Here is a 23,141-nt window from a genome sequence, read left to right on the forward strand (position 1 = left end):
TGCACAATACTACCAAAAGCTGTGTGAGTCCCCTTGATCACGCTGCAATCTCCTTTCTGGCAGACTAATGGGACTGTATGGCTTTATGAAAGGACCAAGAACATTCTCAAATGAAAGGATGCATTGGGGAATATCCATGCTAAACAGAGCTTAATTCCTTCTTACAAACACACTGATACAAATGCTTTGGTGAAACACACATCAAACTCCAAAAATAAGAGTCCACTCAATTTACACCTGAAAAGCCACTCCTGGAGTGAGGCCCTGAGGACCTACACTCCTATGTTTAAGTTTTACACATGCCAGTCTTTAGACAGATAACATCATGGCTTTGTGATACCGAAGTCAACAAGTTCATCAAGCTCCCAAATGAAGTCAGGAACAATCCACTTATAATCCTCGAGATCTGGCATCATGTCCTTCCACTGCTCATATGTCTAACAGAGAAAGGAAAAAAGTCATGGTAGAAACAGAAAAAGAAATGAACACAGAGAAGTGTATGAGTAACTACTACCAACACATAAAACATACTAACCCACCATCTTTAGCTATGAGTAGTACTTTGATCTTTTAAGATCTACAGCAGTTTCCTAAGCAATGTTTTCCATAGTCACTCATCTTTATTATCATCAGTTAACCAAGCAATGACATCTCATATTTTTGTGGCTATAACAAGAACTTCTGTTCTGAAGCATGTAATAGTAAAGATAAAATGCACAAAGTAGCTTCCAGAGATAAATACCTTCTTAGCTGTGTAGCCACCTCCTACTGCAGATCCTAAGATGAGATAGCGAACTCTGAGAAGCCTAGAGGCTAATCTGGCCAGCCAAAAGTTCCTGTGGGACTGGTAGCCATGTTTTACATTCAAAAGTTTTGTTTTGTGAAGGGGAAGACGGTTCAGAGAAGAGAGCTGCTGAATGGATATCCTTAAGGGAGGTCTCTGGAACTTTGCACTTGGATAGTAGGGATGATGTATGCTTCGGGAAACAAGATGCAGGTTTTGAAGCGGTGATTTTCTCTTTATTCCATAGCTGCTGTTTGCTAGACTCCGGCAGATGACACTAAAAGAAAGAAATAAAAACTTCAACTGATTTCTTCAACACACCATTAACTCAAACACCTTTTTAGAAGCAATCCACGTTACATTTCAGCTGGTTACAGATAATCTTATTACATCACCTTGAATCCACAATTTCCAGCTACTACTGCTACACTTATGAAAATAAAAAGCTGCAAACATTGGTAATGGGTAAAGTATTTCCAGTGGTTACAGACACAAAACCTCAACTACAAATTCTGAAGTTTGTTATGGATTACATTTAACTTTCACACTGCAATAAAGCAAATAACACATGTGGTAAAGCACTGTTTGGACTAAAGAGTCCACAAAAGACTTCCAACTTACAAGAAAACAGTTTGGCCTGTCTTATTCTCTAAATGAACTTTTAAACATTAAGCTAGTAGAGGATTTCCAAACTTTAAAAAAACCAGAAAAAAATTCTTTGTAGAATACATTTGTCCTATTTAGGCCAAGCACGTGCTTAATGACATTTCAGTTCCTTTCACTTGCTGTGGTTCTAGGATTACAAGATGATGGTTTTGTCTTGGGTCATGCATAGACAAGATTAGTTCTGGAGGTGGCTGCACCATGTGCATTGATGCCTTCATGAAGGAATTCAGATTTAAGAGGGAAAACAAATCACCTTGAGATCTTCATTGAAAAATACAGCCAGATTGAAAAGGATGGCAGAACAACGCTATTAAATGAACCACTTAATGAATTCCAAATTTCAAGCCTCTGCTACGTTGGTTTTAACAGTAACAAAACCTATCCTTCCAAACATGAGCAGCTCTGCCTGATTCCAGGCCGGCAACCTGCAACACTGCACTGAGATTATAAATGTCTCGTAAAACACAAAAAAGTGGCCCTGCTACGCCTGTGACTACAAAGCCAACGTAACCCAACAAAAAGCACGGTGGCATTTTCTTTCTCACTCGGCACTAGACAACGCTTATTTTCCCACTGCTGCTCCCAAGTAGGGGCTGGAACTAGATGATCTTCACGTTCCCCTCCCAACCCAAACCATTCCATGACTCTACGAAATTTGCCAAGAACATCGTGCTGTTATCCACCAGTCACTGTCACTGCTCCAGCCGGGAATGCTGCGGTAGAACGCTGGAAATCAAGCGGGACGCTGCTGGCAGGGACAACGCCTGGACACGAAAGCGGCCCGAGCTCCACAGGGCGAGAATGCGGGAGAAGCAGCCCCCTCCTACATGCACCGCCTCCCCCCGGTCCCCGGGGAGCTGCAGGGTGGGAAAGTGCCGAGCCCGGGGCTACCAGGCTGTCGCCTGCAGCAGCCTCAGGCCCAGCCCTGCGCCACTCGCACCTCGCACCCCCAACCCGCTGTGCTGCGCCGCCTGCAGCCCGCCGGGGCCCGTCCCGCTTACCAAGCCGCCGCCGCCCGCGTCCGCCACATGGTAAGGGCCCGAAGGGAGCGGGAGCAGCCCGGGGGGGAGCGGGAGCGGCCCGGGAGCCGCAGGAGCGCGGCCGCGCTGAGGGCAAGGGCAGCGGCAGCCGCTTCCGGGCACCGCGGTCCGCGCGGCACGCCCCGCCGGAAACCGCGCCGCAGCGCGCAAAGGTTCCGGGCTCGGCTGCGGAGAAGGAGGGAGGGTTTAGAGGGGGCACCGCGGGGGCTGGTCGGCCGAGAGCGGAGAATCGGGGAGTGCTGGATGTGTAACGCTTGGATCTGGATCCCGCACCGGGATCAGCGTCCCTCACACTTGGATCAGGGATCCGCACCGGGATCAGGGTCCCTCACACTTGGGTCAGGGATCCGCACCGGGATCAGGGTCCCTCACACTTGGATCAGGGGTCCCTAAACCGCGTCATGGATCCCTCACACTTGGATCAGGGGTCCCTCACACTTGGATCAGGGGTCCCTCACACTTGGATCAGGGATCCCGGCACCGGGATCATGGATCCCTCACACTTGGATCAGGGATCCCGCACTGGGATCAGGGTCCCTCACACATGGATCATGGGTCCCTGCACCGGGATCATGGATCCCTCACACTCGGATCAGGGATCCCAGCACCGGGGTCATGGATCCGTCACACTCGGATCATGGATCCCTGGGCCGGGGTCATGGATCCCTCACACTGCGGTCCTGGATTCGTCACACTTGGGTCACGTATCCCCGCACTGGGGTCATGGTTCCCTCGCATCGGGGTCATGGATCACTCGCACTGGGGTTCTGGATCCCTCCCCACCGCCGTGATCGCCTCGGGGCCTTGTCCCTGTGCCCCCGGCTGCTCTGGCGCCCCAGCGCGGCCCGGCCCGGCAGGCCTGGCGAGGGTGCTGAGGGGCAGCCCAGCCCGGGTGCTGGTACCGGCGGCTTCCGCGCTGTTACGGATAAGGTTCGGATGAGTCCCCAGCTGCTGTTGTGCCTGGGGAGTGCGTGACATGGGTGGCAGCGCTACCTCGAAAGCTGGAAAAAAACAAGGTGTTTCCCAGTGGGCTTTTGTGAGTTGTTGGGGATTTTTTTGGCCACAATGGAGCAGGAGGCAAAGGTGGCACCAAAGAGTTCATCAGCTCTGTCCATCTGCCCTCACACAGGATCACCTCTGGTTAGGTCATTTCTGAGCAGTGCATCCCACACCTGTCCCTAAAGACCACAGACATTGGAGTGTTCACCTGGCAATGCCAGCGCTTGCTGACTTTAATAGGAAGTATTCCCTTGTGCCTGATCTGAATCTTTCTTGTAACATGTCCACAGTGGACATGGATAACGTTACATTCTCCAGTTACGTGTTTGAAGATTGTTGCCATGACTCTTCTCAGTCTCCTTTTCCTTAGATAGACGAACCCTAAGTACCTCTTCCATATTTTATGACTCCTGTGTCATTCCTCTTGGTGCTCTTCTGTGGACTGTCACCAGTTGATTCACAGCTTCCTTTCTGTAATGTGGCCAGAACTGGGTGTCACATGCTGAGAAACTGAAAATTAGATTTGGGGTGCTTTAGAGGTCAGGCTTCTGTTTATACTGTGAGATTTTTTCAAAGCAAAATAAATTGCATAAGGATGACATAATACATACATGTATTTTAGGACTGGGATAAAAGTTGGGTTGAGGTGAGGCACGTGTTTCTCTCTCTCACTTCCCTACTTTGTGACTATTTATTTATAAGTTTAAGGGACTATATTTTAAATCCTACTTTGCTTTTCTATTTTAGGTTGACCAGTTATTTTTGTAATTTATGTATGATTTTTTAAAACAAGTTTCAATTTAAAAATATGGGTGATGACACTCCATAGGACATACTAACAAATAACTTTTTTATTAATAAATACTATGTAATTCTTACTCCAAACAGTAGAGAGCATCATATTACTAAAGGTTCCAATTCGGGCTGCTTTCTCTTCAGGCAATTGTGAACATGCTTAAGAAAATGAACAAATGTCACCATCTTCTTTGGTTCTAGATTAACACTTTGCTGAATTATTGCGACAGATTGTCAGACTATGGAAATGATGAGTGTTCTGCACCTTTAACCTGTTTTTTCTTCATTTTCAGTTGTGACGGTGTAAATACTGTACAAGGGTGTTTTCTAGGAGTGCAGAACACCTTGGAGCTGGAATAAAACTACGAATAGTGAAAAGATTGTATGAGCCTTTATTCTTCCCTGGAGACCCTGCTTTGGTGGGAACTCTGCATCTCTCATCTCTGTGCCTCTGTAAGGACCCCTGCTGCACCCTAGTCTGCTACAGGCACTAGAAAGAGCAAGGGTGATGTTAGGGAAAGCAGCAAAAGCTGACCAGGCAAAAAAAGCATGTGTGACCGTCCTGTTTTCCATACCTGGCACCTCCCAAAATAATGAGTCATTTCCCAAAATCATCAGCTTGCCTTAGAAAAGGTGCCTTTGCAGTTGTTCCCAGTCTCTTACAGCTTCTAGATAGCAATGCTCATTTTCCCCATGTAATCAGGTTTATCAGAAATGTAATTTAATATGTTCTTTTTTAGTTTTAGTTTATACTGTGGCTCTCGTATAACAACTGGAGTTCCCTTTGCTTGGTCTCAGGAGAATAAAATGGTAAGTTGAGAGGCTCAGAGCAAGTTGCGGTGGGAGGAAAGAGAGAGTAGCACTGAAGTTGGGTCTGGAGAGAACCTTCTTTCCCCTTGGTCTTGTGCAATAAATCACCCTTACACAGCTTAGTACAGATATATCCTTGTCAGTCCAGCCTTTGGTCTGGGCTCCTTTTGGAGGTGTGGTAGGTTTCAAGGCAGAGCAACTTGCCTCCGGTGCTTATCACCAGCATTTTCAAGCACAGCTATCCCTGTGCTGGGCAGGGGTGCACATCTGTTTGTATTAACTGACCTAATTCCTTCATTTTCTCTTCTCTGTTTCCTGCATGTCTCCATTCCAGATCCTCTGAGCCTGCCCACTGGAGGATAGGCACTGCTCTTTCCTGTTGCTTGAGATATGCAAGTCCATGCCACATGGCAGCAAAATGCTGGGGAACAGGAACTAACTTGGTACCTCTTGATCTGTTTCAGTCACCCTAGAAGTAATGTTTTAGTTTTCTTAACATACTTACTGGAAGAACAGGTTTGCCTTTCCTGACCTCACTTCTAAAATATTTCTTGTGTAACTTCTTAAAAAGTAGCAAAGTACAAGGAAATAGTAGTGGAATGGGAATGAATCACAAGACTAATCAGCAAATGCAGCCCAAAAAAAAAAAAAAAGAATAGGTGGCAAAACCCTCAGTGTTGTTTTCCTGCCAGCTTCCTTTTGGCTCTGATTTAAAGGTCAGAGACATCCAGCTTATTGACATCAGTGAGAACTCCAGTTTTCCCCAGGAGTGAGTAAATAACCTCAGTGATGTCTCCCAAAGCTATATGGTGAGGTCAGAAGACATTCTATGAGGATATTCTCAATAATGAATAAAGCTCCTGGTTACAGATCCTATCTGGCTGAATCCTGACACACAGTCAGTGTACAAATCCACCTGCACAAACTGGGGCCCCTTTTTACAGTGCCAGGGCTTGATTTATTTTCCACAGCTTATGTGGAGATCACTGCTGGACACTTAGCTCAGACTGGTTGCTAAGAGTGTTAACAACAGCAATGGCTATTTTGTTTCTTATTTGGACACACTCCTGGTCTCCGGTGATTCCATAATCTCTTGAAGAAAAATACTCCCCTCTTGCCCTCCCCTAAAAGTTTTGTGCCAACAGCAGTTGCTTGCACCTACCAGAGTTTTGTTCTCAAGTCATATTGTGTCAAACACTTGTGAGATTGAACTTTTTATTTCTTGCATTTTTGACTGAATTCTGCATGAACCCTCACAATTGCAAAACTCCAACAACAGAATGGAGGGAGGAGGGATAAAGTGTTACCTGCTAACCCCAGGGAGGGAGGAGCTCCCTACTTCAAACATCATCAGAATTATAAGGAAGGTGTGTACTTAGAGCACTTCCTCAATGTAGAAGTTCAAGCACACTATGCTGAAGACCTGTCCTGAGGGTGCTGTAGAAAGTCTCCAGAGGGTCATTTCATGGGGGAAAATCCTGCCAAGAACCATTATGCACAGCTTAACCAGGGAGAAGAGAATGAGATGGTGAGTTGTATCTCTGTCTAGGTCTTTCTTAGCTTGAAGCAGAAGGTGGCACGTGTTCTGCAATAAAATGCTACAGACTGTAATTGAGTTATTGCTAGCTGGGGTGTTTCCTTGGCAGAAACACACAGTTAGAAAGAGATAATTTTTTTTTTTTTAGCAGAAAGAAAATAAGGTTGATTGTGTCCCTTGGATTCAACCATTTATCCCCTCCAACAGAGGATGATGGCTCAACAGATTATTCATGTGGTGTTACAAATCTAGATGGAGGTGGTTTAATATGAGCTTGAGGGATGGGCCAGACTGGCATCCCCAACCATTTAACATCTGGGTCTCCAGGATCAGCTCCAGTTAGAGAACTGGAAACCTTGGCTTTCTCCAAAACATAATAACACCTGTTATGTTTGCATAAATTACTGATAAATGCAGTCTGTTGAATTGCCAACATTATCTCAGAAGCTGGGATTCCTAAATACTGAAATACTGTATTTCTTTCCAGAGTTTCCTAGGGATAAATGTGTTTGCATGCATTTTGTAACATCTGGAAATAAGTCCTATGTTTACACAAAATCTCTGGTCTCTGCATGGCAATGCTCTTGAATAGTAAAGCAAATAAACGACTGAAGTGAATTGAGTGCTTCTGAGCTGCTTTGGCATTACTGTGTGTTGTAAGTCAGCTATTCACATGGATTCTGTCCCTCTAATAGATTCTGCTGGAGATGTCAGATCCATGATGCAGCAGTACAACAACAGTTCTTAGGTATATCTGGTAAATGCAGTGCTTCTCAAAATTCCTGTGCTGCAGAGCCACTGGAGCACTGCTGAGTGCCTGCAGGATTTCAATAGCAAAGCTGTTGAAACACAGTCACTTCCAAGCCAACACAACTGTTCATTTTCAGAAATCCTGGAGAAGTCTTCAGAATCTCCTCACTGACATTCCTGTTCTAGTGAGAGAGACTGTGTCTCGTGCAAACATGGATATCTGTTATCTTGCAAAGAAAAATGTCAGTTTTCAGACAGCTCTCTCGGCCATCCAGGGAAGGGGAGATGCCACATTTTGCGTAATGCAAACCTGGGGAATGCAGTAGAGAGTCACCCAGCCGCATGAACTGAGCAGTGCAGGAAGCACAAGGCACTGGCTCCGCGGGTGGGGACTAATTAGCTGCGTGCAATGCAGAGCCCGACTGGCTCCGCCGGCCAGTTACTAAACCTGCTGGCAGCACCCTGCTCCTGGCTCTAGCCCTGGTGCTGATGTACCACTGCTCCCCAGCTCCAAACAGCCGCTGGGTTTGTGCCTCTGCTCCACCCTGCCCTGTCCTTCTAGGACTATAAACACCCTGTTGTGCTCTCACCACTATCGGTGCTGTCTCTAGCAATGCCAGAATTGAGCTGGAGCTAATTAGGTTTAAGTGGATTGTCTGGTGCTGTGTGCAGTCACACTATTGTACCCTGAATGTTCACTTCTAGCTATGCACTGCTGGGACACCTAAGCTGTGCTTGTAGGGAGCCAGTTATCCCAAAGATGTTTGTGTTTCCCACCAGTATCATACTGAGCCCATGTGTCCTGAATCTGGCGCTCAGGGATCTGTGAATCTGAGGTTCTCCATGCACAGCTACTGTGTGTGCCCAGTGTTGAGTCAGTCTTCACTATGAATCCAGTGTCTGGCAGTTGCCATGCTCTCCATGCCTGCAGTGAGTAGGATCAGTGCTCATTCACCTGGTGTTTCCAAATGGAAATTGAAGAAAAAAGACTTGTAAAGCACTTGGGTAGAAAATACAATTAAAACTGTAGCCAAATTATGCTAATTTAGGCAAGAATGCATAAATGTGTTTGTAACATAGATGCAAGAGAGGAAAAAAGTATGAGATAGAGGAAGATATCCCTGAGAATGTGTGAGGTACTGTAAGAGGACAAAAAAAAAGCAATGTGTGTATAGAAAAAAGAGAACAGCTAATGTGTGCATTTGTCTGAAAGGAAAAAAGAAAGTAGTATGTAAATGACAGTAGTTGTGAAGAAAGAGAAGTCTTTAAATAGAGGAGTGAAGAAGAATACGTGAAGTAAAGAGAATTTAATTTTTTTAAAATTCAAAGCCATGAAAAATATTTTTGATGCTGTTTCAACAGTCAGTTTAATCTACCTGAACCAAATTATTAACAAGCAGTTCTTGACTTTTCAAACAAGATCAGATCTCTTGATCTAATAATGTAACAGCTGACGTTGTGCAAGTGCCAGTTCTTCCAGAGTAGAATAGTTCAAGTAATTTGAAAGCATGTAAGTAATTCACTTGAACTCTGGATATGCAATGCTTCCCAGTTGACCCAGCTGGTCAACTGTCATGTTTGCTGAGGAAAGTTGGGAAACTCTAGTAAGAAGAAATGCTTTGAAGCTTTCTTCTGTATTTCTATTTCTTGGTACAGCTGAGGTGCTACATAGTCCTGGATTGAAGAGTAATCACTCTCACTTAGGAAATCTAACTTGTATATCCTTGTGTATGTATTTGGGATTACTTCACAATTGCTGCAGAACATTGGCTTGAATTAAAGTTCACTCTTCTGCTATGCAGCTAAAACTTAGCAAAGCGTATTCAGAGCATGAGAATAACTCTCCATAACCATTTGTAGTACTGGAAAGATCTTAGTAGTGTGAGAGAACTCTGGGCACAGCAGCTTGCCTCAGAGAGGGCTAATAGTATGCTTCCCTTCAGAAAAATCTGCTTGAAGATTTTGAGAAGAAGCACATTTACTGTGGAATAAGAAGAGGAAGTAAAACCACAGCTTTATGCTCTCTGCCAGTTTGATGTTCTTTTCTGCGCAGCTTGGGAATAATCATTCCCCTTGCACAAAACCTAAAGTGTGAAGCTTAAGTCTTGCAGTGCAAAAGATTGTGATAGACTTTGACAGGCTGCTGCTTTGGGAAGGATTTTCCAGCAGCCTGTCTTAAGCATGTGTTCCCCCATTGCTTGTGGCTAAAGGAATGGGAGAACTGCAGTCAGGCAGCTGGTGCACCCCAGTTCCCTGCTGTATCTTGGCAGCTGTCTGCCTCCTTTGAAAGGCCACAGTTCTGAAAGGAATCTGATACAGGAATTTTATATACTTTGAATTTGAAAAATGTAACTTTAAAATTGAAATAAAATCTGAAAGGTACAATCTTGTTGCTAATGGAACAATAGTGAATGTCACTACTGGCTTTGGAGAGAGCAGGGACAAACCTCTGATGAAAAGGGTTCTGGTTGGTAAGACTGAGATTCAGTTATTAAATTGCTTGTGAAACTTAGCCAGTCTTTCAAGTCTAATCCTCTTAACTGTTGTTATAGCAACAGGTTGTTCATAATAGGGTACCTGGTGTTGGGGTTGCCAGAAATATGACCATTCACAGCCACTGTTTAGGTTCCCTGATGGTAGCTACAGGCTTTTTTTTTTTTTCACCAAAGAAAAAGGTGCTTGAGTTTGTTTGACATTTGCATTTAAATTCTGCTGTGCAGATGACCTGGCAGTTAGAGGCAATTTTTATTTTAAGCATAAGTAACAAAGACTTGCTGGACACTAGAGTGATAAGCCCTTGAATGCTGGCTTTGTGTGATTGTAAAAGCAGCTAAGAACCTTACTTGCCACTGAGCAGGTCTGGCAGCTTTTTCTGTCCAATAATTCTGGCCCCTTCTTAGACCCTTCATTCACGAGTCAAACCATTTTGTTACAGTCACTCCTCTGACTGTTGCAAGTCTCAAGAGAAAAGAGATGCTAACAGATGAGAAAACAAAATTTTACTGTACACTACAATTTATTAAAAATTATTCTATAGACATGAGATAAACACTGTATACCAGCCTGTTCTGTAGATGGTGTCCCCTCCTATGAGGAGTCTTACAGACAGCTAATCTTCTTTTTATTTTCCACCATTTCCTAGTCTGATGCACTCAAGAACGCAGAATTTTGACTGTGAACTGTTTTATATGCCAAATGCACTCATTTAACTCTAAAAACTTGTTCATGCATTAGAAAAGTTGTCAAGGCGCAAATCTGTATTCGTCAGATCCTCTTCAAAAGAAGCATGTCTGCACGAGTGCAACGAAATGAAACACAGCAAAAGTTATTTCCTTAACAACATGAAACTAACCTGACAGACATGCTCTCACTGCAGTCCTCTCAGCAGGACTTCTGTCAGCCTTGAAAGTATTATTTGCTGTAGTGGACATGCATTTGCTTGGAGATCTTTGTAGCAGAGCCCGAGTGAATCCTAAATAAACTTCAAGAATTTCTAAACCCTAATTACTATAAGTCGTTCATGTGGCTAAACAAACCTGTGCCATGTGTGTGCCTGTTCCTCCCTTCTTCATGCACATTGTGGATACCTCTGTTATGGGTCTGATATTCACTTTTTTGTGGAAGATAATAGTTTTGAGAATTCTTATAAAGACTTTCATTTTTACTTATCTGATGAGTAAGAAGTTTCTGTTTTAACAAAGAGTTATTCATGTATTAATTTTATTTTTTTTTATGAATGCAGCATTCATTGCTATAATCCTTCTATCTGAAAGCACAAGGCCAGAAAAAACTCCTCAACCTAACAGAACATTCTGTACTGAAGTTAAGCGTGAAAGGTTCTGGCTCAGAGAACTTTGGCACAAGTCAAATTTGGAGCTCAGTCTATTTCCCTGCCTAGCTTTACTTCTCAGTGACGTGGCCCAGGTGACCCACTCCAGACATTTCCAAGCTGTGGGAAATTATTTGCTTTGACAGTAGCTTCCTTCATGGACATCCAGATGGATCAGTTAACATCTATGTTTATTCTTTCCCAGCTTACTTGTTGTAGAACTCCTAAACAGCTGTATTCAGAAATGTCACCCTCATCAAGACATGAACCAACAAACCTGAACCAAAATCTCTGTTCATGTGGCATTTCATGCCCTTGAAGGGTCAGGACAGCTCAATGATATCCCTCTTTCTATCTGTCTCTCTGTCTGTCAGACAAGGAAAGTCCCTTGTGAGAAGCAGCAAGATCCAGCACACAGCACAGTGAATATCTTCAAGAGCATGTCTTTTCTTCCAAGATGAGCGGTTTTCCTTGTTTTCCTCTCTTCTGTATTTCAAGATGAGGAATACTGATGCATGCTTTGTTCTGGGGAGTGTCTTGGAATCTATGGATTCAAATCACTTTTTGAGTTGAAACTATTCTCAAAAAAGGTCTTAAACCATATGCTAGCATAGAGAGACTCAGATACATATTTTCATATATTGGTGCATGGTTTCCTAGGCAAAAACACAAAGAAATACACAGTTTACTCTTGTTTTGTAGTTATGTTGTTGTATCAGACTTGGGAAACCATTGAACATTTCAGTGAAGAACACTGCCAGCAGATGATGATCCCAAGTGACTGCCAATCAGATGCAGAGCATCCACCCTCTCTCTTCTTAATTCTGTTTGTACATCCTTACTGACTTCTCAGACATTGGGTGTAAGACACAAAAACTGAAAATTAAAGGAGTGATTCACAGGCAGAAGCTAGATGCACATGGCAGCAATTCTGTTCTTCCCCACCCTGATATTCATGCCCATCCCAATTTGAAAATACAATTCCAGTTGTTCCAGGTCCAGCCATATACTGTAGGAAGTCCAAAAGCATGTCCTTTTAACAGTTCTTCCCTTGGGTGTCTCTGTCTCCTTGGGAGATCCTTTGCCTTGCTGACAAGCTGTGAAGTCTGGATTCAAGCTAGTAAGCAATCTGGATCCTGCTAGTAAGCAATTGCTGTGAAGAGTAAGTTCACATTGTCCTATGCATTATTCTGTATGCTGGTGCTGACACTATCTCTTTAACCTTTTTGGTCAGGTTATAGCTAGAGAGAGTTGAATGAAGACCCTTTACCTTGTTACAGGAGCATGTGAATATTAATTGCACATGACTGCCACACCAACTACCTCCTGGCAAGATTGCCTGTCTGCTGTCCTCCATGGGCTTCCTTCTATCTGCTGCAGAGTTGCCTTATTATCTTGGTCTGCTCAGAGATTACAGAAGCCTTTGAAAATACTGTGTGTTGATCTCACAGGTGGTATAACCAGGTCCCGTGCAGTGCAGGCCACTTTCCTGTATTGTTTACCATAATGTTTCCTCACAGTTTCCTCACAGTTGCCAAATTCTTCCACCTAAAAACCTCTTGGAGATTGCCTAGGATGACAGAGTCTGTCTTTTGGAGAATGCCACAGAGCAGGTGTGCCGAGGCAGCATGCGGAACCACTGGGCAGGGCCTGCATTTCACATAACAAGCAAAGACACCAGCACAGAACCAGGAATTATGCATTAGTCATCCTTGCAATTACATTGCCTTTTCTTCTCACCTTATGAATGGATCTTGCAATATCTGTGGCTGCAGATATCTGATCCTCAGAAGCAGATTACACAGTTGCTGCAGATATACTCAGAAGAAGGAATTGAGGAACCTTAACCCTTATGCTAGCAAATTCTCCTGGTCACCTGATGTAATTGCAGCTGTGGAATCTCCCATCTTAGCTTAGGCTGCATCTTCTCTATAAATGCACTGTATACATTTTGTTTCACATTTACTGAGTCCCTGCTAGCAGTACTGAGAGGAAATTTGGCCACAGTACCAAGACCTGCAGCTCTTAAAATGTAATGCTGACAGACATGTTTTGGGCAAGTCACCTTGCCTCACTGTAACAATTTCCCCAGCTTTAAAAATGGAATAATAATACCTACTCATACAACTAAAATGAGTAAATGAGAAGCTTCTTTTAGCCTTCTGAACATGTAAAGCATTCTGCAAGTGTTCATTAGATGTTCTTCTTAACAGTTATTATTATTATTATTATCATCATCATCATCATCATCATTGTTTTCATCATCATTAGATGTTAGGCCAATGGCACATTGGCAAGCTCCAAAATCCCCATACTGGAGTTGTCATGGAAGAAGGTAACAGCTCCAAGAGCTGTGTCTGTGCCAAGCTGTGCGCAGCAGCTCCAGCTGGTGCAGGCACAGAGTGTCATTCGGCACCAAGCAGAGACACTGGCTGAGTCTCTGAAGTGTAGGTGCATTAGTGCAGATCACTGCTAGAGCAGGGGAGCAGCCCTTCTAAGACAGCAGCTCTGCAATGATCACTCACCATCCCCTGGTGAAATGTACTTAAGCTCTTCAGCTGTCTGACCATTAAAAAAGCTGATGGTCAAATCTGAATTCCTGACTTGGAATAAAGGTTTGAACCTCTGTATTTTGTTATCATTCCTGCTCATGCACACACAACACAATGTCTCATGCCGAGTTTCACAACTACATAAAAATAGTGGTCAGGCTACAGCAATCTGGATTTTGTGAAGGTGGATGAAAAGTTCTCTTGAAGATGCAAATTTTTGGTAATCACGCTTAGGACACCTAAAGTAGCCAAATACAAGTTCTGTGGCTTGTTTTTCACAATAACATTCCTAACAGTAGCTATGGGAGAGGAGGGAGTGACAGGAAGGTATAGTATTCCAGGCATTTCTTTAGGAGAAATAGTAATGATTTTTGTCTTCTTCATGCTGTACAGGACATATTTGGCTACAAAACTCAAGGCTGCCGAAGGGCCTTGTGCATTGCTGGATACATCTTGTCCTGTGGGGCTCTGAGACTGCTGTTTTACTGGAAGCCAGAGTGGGATGTGTGGATAAACTGCATCCGATGCAGCTTGGAAGAAGCAGATATTGTTCTGCTTAGAACAACGGTAGGTGTCTACTTTAATCTTTTAATTAGTCCCTTGTAGGTGGCTGTTGGGAAGGTGAGTTAACTGTAAGGTATCCAGTTAGCTGAAATTCTTACATTGCTGGTTTCCTGCAATAATATCTTATGTGTACCATTGTTGATCTAAAGGACTTCAAAATATCCCACAAATTATGTGGATGATGATGATAGGAATGGAGTGTAACAGCTGATCAGACAAGGTGAAAGACATAAGGCTAATAAAACCATCATATCTGTGGTTTCAAGACTGTTGTTTGTTCTTAGTCCTTCCTCCTCCCTTCTATCTTCCCTGTGCTTTCTACCTTGTAGCCTTGTGCTCCAGATTCTAGAGCATCTGTTTGTTTAGCAGTATCCAGCAGATCCTGTTTCCGTCCCTTGGCTGTTCTGGCAAATATGTTGCTCTCTGCCAAAATTTATCTACTGGGCCAAATTAAAGATTTGTCTAGCAGCGTCCCAGCAGTGTCCGAGTGTGTCATGAGGGATCAGTGCACAGAAGAGGCCAAGACTACACTGCTTGTTTTCTTGGCTCTATGTTTCCATTTCCCATCAAGCCCTTCCCTGTGACCAATAAGCTTGCAATACTGCAGTTAGTGCTTTCAGAGCTGGCACATTTTGCTAGTAGTTTCCTGATAGAGGTCTCTCCCTGTTGAGGACTGTACTGAAGCACTGCAACATGTGCAAACCCTTGGTTTTGTTTCGTGGAAGCTGTTGCAACACTAAAGAAGTAAACTGAGACTTGGGTCTGAATCCCAGCTGAGCCTGAATACTCCAGGAGCTGGCAGAGTTGGTTTACATCCAGAAATTTGATTTGTTCTGCTTCAAAGATTTCTGAACAATGGCATTTTCAATGTTTGCAATTGCAAAATGGATCATTTACTGCCTCTGTGTTTGAGCTGCCTTCTTAAATGAGCACAGCGGCCTGCAGTTAAAATCCCAGGTTTTGAAAATCACAGATCTGCCTGTTGAATAGGTTCTAATGAAACAATCCACATCCTAATAGTCTGGGGGTATGTTTTTAATTTTATTAAAAACATCATATTAGGTTTAATATCCCTTCCTAATCTTCAATTCAGTTTGCATTTTTAATTACCTATTATTGTGTGTAATTTTGAAAAGATGTGCCATGCCAAGCACTTTTCAAATAAATGAGTTTTTAAATGATCCTTTGTGTAATTAAACAGGAATTGAATCATATTGTATGTTCTTGTTAACAAGAAGCTTTCTCAAATGTGCTCTAAGTGTTTGAAAATTTAAGATTTCCTTCATGATTCTTTGTGTTAAAATGACAGTTTTGTTTTGTTTTGCTACATTATGATTATATCAGTTCTCAAATGTGATGGCTAATGCTAATGAGGATACAAGTAATCTCATCAGCTTGATCCTTGGAATTATCTTTTGCTTCACATAAAAACCTTAATTCTTAAGTCATCATTATCTCTGCATTTACAATATAAGAGCCTATTAACTCACTTTTGTTATTGAATTTTTGTTCAATTTAGTTCAAATGATGAGCACCTGTGTTATTCACTGGTTCCCATCTCAATCTGCATCCCAATCTCTACTCATTCTGAAATCTAAAGATAAATATCAGAAAATAAATGTTATTCTACTCAAAAGACCAGTTTAAGAAGAAAAGCAGGCAAATAAGATATATAAACATTATTAAAGTTCTTTTTTTAACAATTAAATTATTCCAAAGGGCTCATATTTGGTACAGAAATCTTTTTTTACTCTTTCCTTTTCCAATTAAAGTTTCATAACTGCAAAACTGCTCACACACAGAATATAAGTCAGTCTCATATTTGGCCTTAGTGCATACAGTTCAGTGTTTGGGACTGAAACTCAGCATGGGGCTACTCACTACAGTAGTTGCTCTAATCTCTCAGACTGTACTACCAGCCCTTGTTATTAGGCAGTTCTAATGTTCAACTTGCTTTTTAAAAAATGGGAAGGTCGTGAACTCAGTTTGTGGTAAAAGTTTGTCTAAGGTGCCATAAGTGCTGACACTTCTTCCAATGAAGTGTTAACTCAGGAGTGGCTGTGAAGGTACTGGCACTAAACATCCATTTTGCAGCATGGCACTGTGTTTCTTTTGATCTTCCCTTTACAGTACGGTCATTGCATCTCAGATTGTCCTGTGCTGTTTGCCTGCCCTAGATCTTGACCTGGGTGTCCACATTCCATCCTTATCAGCCAAACCTGTGGTCACTGAAGTATTTGCAGTACTCACGTTTTGATAGGACAGTGGTTCTGTTCCTATTCTAATGATTTTCCTCTAAATCACAAGGGTTGGGAGGCTTCTGTTGGCCAATCCTTACAAAAAGCCACAATAGTTCTCTAGAAAGGCTCCTGTAATCATTGACTCCAAGGTGAAAGTAAATTTGGTCTGTGTTTGGGGCAAATTGTGACATTTCTCTTCTATATCCACTCAGGATGATTTTCGGACTTATTCTCGTAAGACTGTGACATGGATCTCTGTGTCTGCATTTATCAAAAGTGGATCAGACTATCCAGCCACTGAGGAAGACTCAATCTTCAGCAAAGCCATAATGAAGCCAAGTTTGCTAGTAAGTAAAGTATTCTCTGCAGCATCTGAGAGATGATGGCAAATCTCAGCCATGCTTCATGGAGTAAAAGTGAGCTGTAAACATATGCAGCTAAGAATCTTGCAGCTTGAGGAACACAGTGAGCTGTGGAAAAAAAAAGAACTGTATTCAACTGTACTCGCCTCTGTAAAAATCCTGTCTTATTCTGAGGGGGCTTATGAAATGAGAATTGTCACTATTTTGGAGAGAAAACCTATATTATAAGTCAGAGAGCTTCAGGAGGCTGGGGTTGGCAGTAGAGAATCAGTTCCAAATTAAAAAAAAAATCCTTCCTGGCATAGGAATCAGGGAATTTAAGGGTGACTGTGTGTCTGAAAGGAGACAGTGCAGAACTGAATGCTGCTGCCCCAGTAACATGAAAACAGGGATGAACGTATACAGGGAATAGAACAAAAAAGTGCCTGAGCTGGATCAGTATTTCCAGAAATGTTTCATTGACACATTTTGCCTCTTTTCCTTTGCATGCACCAATTTCTTCTTTAAAGTGCATTTGCTGGACTCGGGTTAACAGGAGTCACTGTTAACAGTTCTTGCAAAAATGTATCCCGGTCTCTGCCAGTCCCATAGGCTTGAGATCCCAGTGAGACATTGGGGAGAAGGTAGATGATGGATTGATCCAAGCAGATCTCAATGTCCCTCATCAGCTGAGTAAATGTAATTATCCCATGTCTAAAACATATACCAGACAGTTCAGCTATGTGTCTTGCTTAGCATTACATGTTAAGTTTGTGTGAGCAATAGGAATGCAAAATGATACATTTGCTAAATCTAACTCTTGATTATAGATACTAGAGCACTGCACTGAGGAATCCAGAAAAGAGCTATTTTTCCTTTCAGGAAATAAATTTCTAACTTACTAAAATTACTTTTTATATCTACAACAATTTTTAGTAAATATTTTCAATATAAACCTAACTTTAGCTGAGCAAAGCTGTTGCTATTTCTACTGTGGACATATATTAATGTACACAGGAAAGTTTAGTGCCAACTAATTTAATCAACTGGCACGATATGAAAAAAGTGGAGACAGGTCTGTAACATTCTTTTGAGGATCAAATTAGTATAAAAAAAAAAAAAAAAAAAGCCAAACATAGCCTCAAATAATAGGCCCTTTGAACACCACTTTCATATCAATCAAAACATCTAGATAGAAAAGACCAGATTTCAAAGCCACAAAGAGCGAACAGTTTAATCATTCCCTAGCAATTCAAAAGCCCCTACTAATAATTCAATTTCAAGGTATTTTTGCCATTTAAGCTACCGGAGTGCACAGAGGTCTGTGTAGTGCCCAAGAGCTGTCCAAGGACCTCATCTGACAGGGAGCTGAGTCCCTCACTTCCCACTCCAGTTTTTAGCATTGCAGATCTTGCAGCTCCTATTGCATGAAATCCTAACTTCAGATTTCTTGTTAAGCTAATGATTGTGGTTATAGCTCCATTTTGAGTCGGTGGATGAGCTGAGTCTGGATTTCATTGGCCTATAATAATGTTTATTGCGCTGGGCAGGGAGAGTTCCCCGGAGCTGATTTCTTTATCACTCATGTGTACAGGTGTATAGCCCTGCCTTCTGCCAGCTGATAGGACGTGACATTATCTCTAATAGGCTTTGTTATTGTTATGCAGGACAGGACAGACTCCTCTTTCAAGTCATAAATGACAGCATGTGCTCCTAATGGATAACTGCTCTGCAAGGTCTTAGCATTAGCAGTGACTCAGTATCCTGGGATGGCCTTTCTTGTCTGTTGGCACATCTGTTTAGCTGAAGGACTCAGCACTGTGCTTGGAAATGGCCCAAAACTCCTGCTTTCCCAAAACTAGAGAGAAAACAAGGGAGCTGTTGGTTTTTTCAGCTGCTTATGTAGCCGCCATGGCATCACTGATCTCTTACATTCATTCTGTGAGATAAGAGTGAAGATTATTCCTTTCTTCAGAAAGAACGCTGCTTTTAAATGATGCTTTGCTTGACCTAAAGATCTGTAAAGCTTTCTGAAACCAACACTGTTCCCCAATTATAGATTGGGGATCCCAATCTATAATTCATCCAGGATGTCAGTGAATGAAATCCCGTCTTCTCTCCTTCCTTGCCCCCATAAAATTTCCTTTATCTGTACTTGACCCCAGTGAGGATGCCCAGTTGAGCTCTGTGAGCAAGTCTCAGAGTATTTTTGTTTGCTGTGTTGCATGCTTTGTTGTCCCTGTCTTGTTTTCCAGGTGAAAACAATTCAAGTACAAAAAATCCGCTATGTCTGGAATGTCAATGCAAAACAGTTCCAGAAAGTTGGGTGAGTTCACTGCACTGGGTTGCACAAGTTGCTGAAGAAGTCAAGTGTCTTTGTGAATAATATCCTAAGGAACACACTCCCTTTCTATTTTAGAGTCCTAGAAGACCACTACACTTGCTCAGCTATACATGATAAATTTGGTTCTGGTCTCACCTGCAATGAACAGAATGTCAGGTACTCATTTTAAAACATGAACGCTCAACATATGGATTTCAAAGAGATGTAAATTTGATCTGATGGTGCACTTTCCACAAGTTTTTTGTGTATTTATTAATATGCACATAATTTTAGATTAAACAGCCATGCATGGAAATATTGAATGAAAAGGGCTAGAGAATGTTGTTTATTCCTTGTTAAAGTTTTTGAAGTGTCTCAGTATTCATCACTGTTATTGTTCTCAATCAGGAAATAACTATGTCCTGTAAATAACTTTAGGCAGTTCTTATTTGGAGCAACAGAAAGTCTCTGTGGAAGAGTGCAGATGAGTTGAATATTTGCTTCTTCACTGAGCTCCAAATCAACTTGTTCTAGTCATTGAAATTATTCTCATAAACTACTGTATCATTAAGCAAGCTACAGAACATGTATTTATGAAACTGCTAAATAGATAAATAATCTTCTGTTGATTGAATACTGAAAATCCAGCCCTGAACTTAGCTCATGTAAAATTTTACATTCCAATCATTCTTAACGTTTTGCAAAATTATTTGGGTTTGGATCATTTAGTTTTAGATGCAGAATTCCTTTGTTTATGGTCTCTCAAAGTAATTCTTGTGTGATGGAAACATTTGCCTAATAGGTCGTGTTACACCTCTTTTCTGCATAAGTAAATGTCACTGGTACAGCCATCTTTTCTGACATAAGCACTGTCGTGGCATTTAAATTTCTTTTCTTGAAAAAATATCCTCCCAGCCTTTAAACTGGGATCAAAAGAAGCGCTCAGGACTACTGAAATCTGTATTTTCTTGAGCAAGTGACATTGTCACTATTTCATCTGTGAGTGATGTATCTTCATCCCATACAGGAGAGTTATATGTGGGCCAAACACTATTGATGTTCCAGTGATCCCTATTTGGAAACTACTCATCAAAGAGGTTAAGCATTTCTGTTGCTTTTATTCTAAGCTGCTTGGGAGGCCATGTGTGCATATAATTGATTCTATATCTGATTTAGCTTCCCACTACTCACTCTTCAAGCACATTTCTTTTTCAAATCCTGTTGAAAACTGTTCCATGAAATCATCATAAATTCCTTCATTCTCCCTTTTTCCCTATCCTCCATCTCCATACCTGTGTGTCTGCTTGGTATTTCTATGTATCTGTGTCCTGGGAGCTCGTTCTATTTGCCTTCTGAGGGCCATTGAAGGTTTCCAAGCTGACTGGAGATCAAACCCTCCAGACAAAGGCTGTATCTTAATCAAGAGAGGTTAAGTGAACAGCAGTACCTGGTACATGCCTATAGCTGCAGAGAGCTCTAATGAGCTCGTGATTTTGGGCACAGCAACACACAAAACACCAGTATCTCTTTCAGACAGGAACAGCCTATATGTGGCCTAAACAGGCTGTTTGTGGCAGTGTGCTTACGGTATGTGAGCTACATGTTCACAGCACAATCTGCTCTTCTCTCACCTTTGTTACATTTCTTGTAAGAAGCAAACAAAACAAGGATTGGGCTGAGTCATTCACATCCCAAATAATATCCTATTGGTCCATATTATTTGTCCCTTCTGTCAGATGAAGATGGTCTGATCTGATTAGACTAAAGTGACTGCTGAGAAAATTACAAAGGGGGGGTCAGAAGTCCCAATACTTAATGTCTCTTATTCCAGACCTTTTCTAACAGGTGGACTGTCTGGGTTTATTGGGGCCATTTAAATGTGGCCAGCTCTTTACCACTGCTGTCTCTCCAAACAGGTCCTAAATCCATTTTACGTGTTCCAGCTGTTCAGTGTGTGTCTGTGGTTTGCTGAAGATTACATGGAGTATGCCACTGCCATCATATTCATGTCTCTCCTCTCAATATTTTTGACCGTATATGATCTTAGAAAGGTGAGATACCTCACATTATCCACAAGGCAGATTTAATGCCTGAGACAGGCCAGCATGTTACAACATGCACACGGTGCTACAAGACTTACTCAGAGGTTTAGTCTTGTGACATTGTGTAGTAGCAGGTGCTATGGCCTGGCCTCCTAGTCATCATAATCTCAGTGTGGTACCTTACCCACATCCTCCCTTTCCCATTCCAGTGCTTCACCTGGTAACATTTTGTTACACTCTCTGTAATTAGGGTGGGGATTTTCTTTCTCTCTATGGTTGTACAGTTCCTGGTAGAGCTGGAGCCCAGTTTCTGAAGGCTCTCATAACCACAAACAACAAAAGGAAATAATTGTTAATGGACAAATTGCATCATGTAAGCAAGATGTAACACTTTTGTTTGTTCTTCTTTAATTTATAGCAATCCATTAAACTGCACAGACTGGTTGAGTCTCATAACAACATCATGGTCACTGTCTGCAGAAATAAGGAAGGTGACTCCTCTATGCTTCTTTTTTATAATGTGCTTTGTTTCTATAGCAATTTATATAAAGCATGTATAGTAACAGATTTATTCTAAAGTGGTTTTCATCTTCTGTTTCTCAGCTCAGTTAACTCACTTCTGCACATAGAGTTAATTTGACTTAGAAATATGTTGTGGCATATCAAACATATTAATAATTGAGTGCAGCCTTAGCTGAAAATTGTCAGGAAAATGAAGTAATTTTTCTTAAAGCAGTGCTGACACAGCCAACAACATACCCATTAAATGGCTGTGAGTCCACCTAATTGCTCCATGCAAAGTGTGCTCATTGTCAAAATATCTAGAGTACAGTCCAAAGAGATGAAATCAAATGAAGAAATTTAGATCCAAGGCTCTTCAGTAAGGTCAGTGAAATGGAACACTAACCAGTGGTTGGGATCCTGGGTAGGTAAGAGGGAATTCTTTAATTGGAACTGATGCCTAGGCTTTTCTTAAATATTGGAGGTTGCATACATAGGTCCTACTGTGGTCCTTTGTTTATCAGCCTCTATAAAGAATTCTATTTAGCAATTAGTTCCTTGTATTTTTCCCCCTTGCTACAGAGAAATATATGAAGCACAAATTTTGCATTACTTTTCATTTTCAGATTTCCAAGAGCTAGAATCACACTACCTTGTTCCTGGAGATTTGCTGATTTTGAAAGAGGGCAAAACCCTTTTGCCTTGTGATGCCGTCCTGGTCAGCGGGCAGTGCACTGTAAATGAAAGCATGCTGACAGGTACAGCTCATCCCTCCCAGGTTTACCACCTGAACACCATCATTGCCCCATGGCTTCAGCCAGTGACGCAGGACAGACAGAGTTATCATGTACATCCTTTTCTGTGAGACAGTCCACAGCTGGCTGAGAAGGGGATTCTTTTAGTTCCATATAATTGGAGATTGAATTGTTGTTAATTGTCTAAAGAGAAAATATGGACTTTAGGAAGGGCAATTTATCCTTTCCTACCTTCGTGGGGTGCAGCATTTAGAAAGTGGTGATCTGATTAGAAGGGAAAGAGTGGACAGTGAAGGGGAGTGAGCAGGACAGGAGAAGAAGCAAAGTTGTTCCTACATAGGTCCCACTCTGGCTGCAGGGTTTCTGTCACTTGCTGTATGTCTCATCACTGCAATGTCTCCTGTGGAGTGTCTGTCTAGCCCTCCAGACACTTAGCCTCACATTCCTGTGATAGCAGTGGAGGACACACCAGGTGGGAGAGGTTACTGGAAAGCAGGATTTTTGGTGCAGGAGGAGGTCACAGTTCTATTTCTTGCCTTTAAATTTGGTCTTGGTCTGAATCAAACTGAAACTGACAGTTCTAAAATTTCATATAAATGTGAAATTCCAGAAA

General features: G+C 42.1%; 2 protein-coding genes across 5 annotated transcripts in view; one reads left to right on the top strand and one right to left on the bottom strand.

Annotated features, from left to right (window-relative positions):
* Positions 1–2,597, bottom strand: part of OPA1 (OPA1 mitochondrial dynamin like GTPase) — a 48,171-nt gene extending 45,574 nt beyond the window's left edge. For all 4 annotated transcript variants that reach the window (XM_038145694.1, XM_038145692.1, XM_038145693.1 and 1 more), the window contains exons 1-3: positions 2,452–2,597; positions 743–1,061; positions 341–437 (exon numbers count right to left, since the gene is read on the bottom strand). In XM_038145694.1, the coding sequence (XP_038001622.1) occupies positions 341–437; positions 743–1,061; positions 2,452–2,480 (445 nt within the window). In that variant the 5' untranslated portion in view covers positions 2,481–2,597. The remainder of the gene's footprint in view (positions 1–340; positions 438–742; positions 1,062–2,451) is intronic.
* A 3,889-nt stretch (positions 2,598–6,486) lies between these two features.
* ATP13A4 (ATPase 13A4) overlaps positions 6,487–23,141 on the top strand; it is a 38,133-nt gene continuing 21,478 nt past the window's right edge. The window contains exons 1-9 of the mRNA XM_038145849.1: positions 6,487–6,622; positions 14,156–14,329; positions 16,779–16,913; positions 19,163–19,233; positions 19,327–19,407; positions 20,258–20,327; positions 21,147–21,281; positions 21,691–21,763; positions 22,400–22,531. Coding sequence (XP_038001777.1) covers positions 6,560–6,622; positions 14,156–14,329; positions 16,779–16,913; positions 19,163–19,233; positions 19,327–19,407; positions 20,258–20,327; positions 21,147–21,281; positions 21,691–21,763; positions 22,400–22,531 — 934 coding nt within the window. The 5' untranslated portion in view covers positions 6,487–6,559. The remainder of the gene's footprint in view (positions 6,623–14,155; positions 14,330–16,778; positions 16,914–19,162; positions 19,234–19,326; positions 19,408–20,257; positions 20,328–21,146; positions 21,282–21,690; positions 21,764–22,399; positions 22,532–23,141) is intronic.

The sequence above is a fragment of the Motacilla alba genome, chromosome 9 (assembly GCF_015832195.1).
Source record: "Motacilla alba alba isolate MOTALB_02 chromosome 9, Motacilla_alba_V1.0_pri, whole genome shotgun sequence".
NCBI classification, from domain to species: domain Eukaryota; kingdom Metazoa; phylum Chordata; class Aves; order Passeriformes; family Motacillidae; genus Motacilla; species Motacilla alba.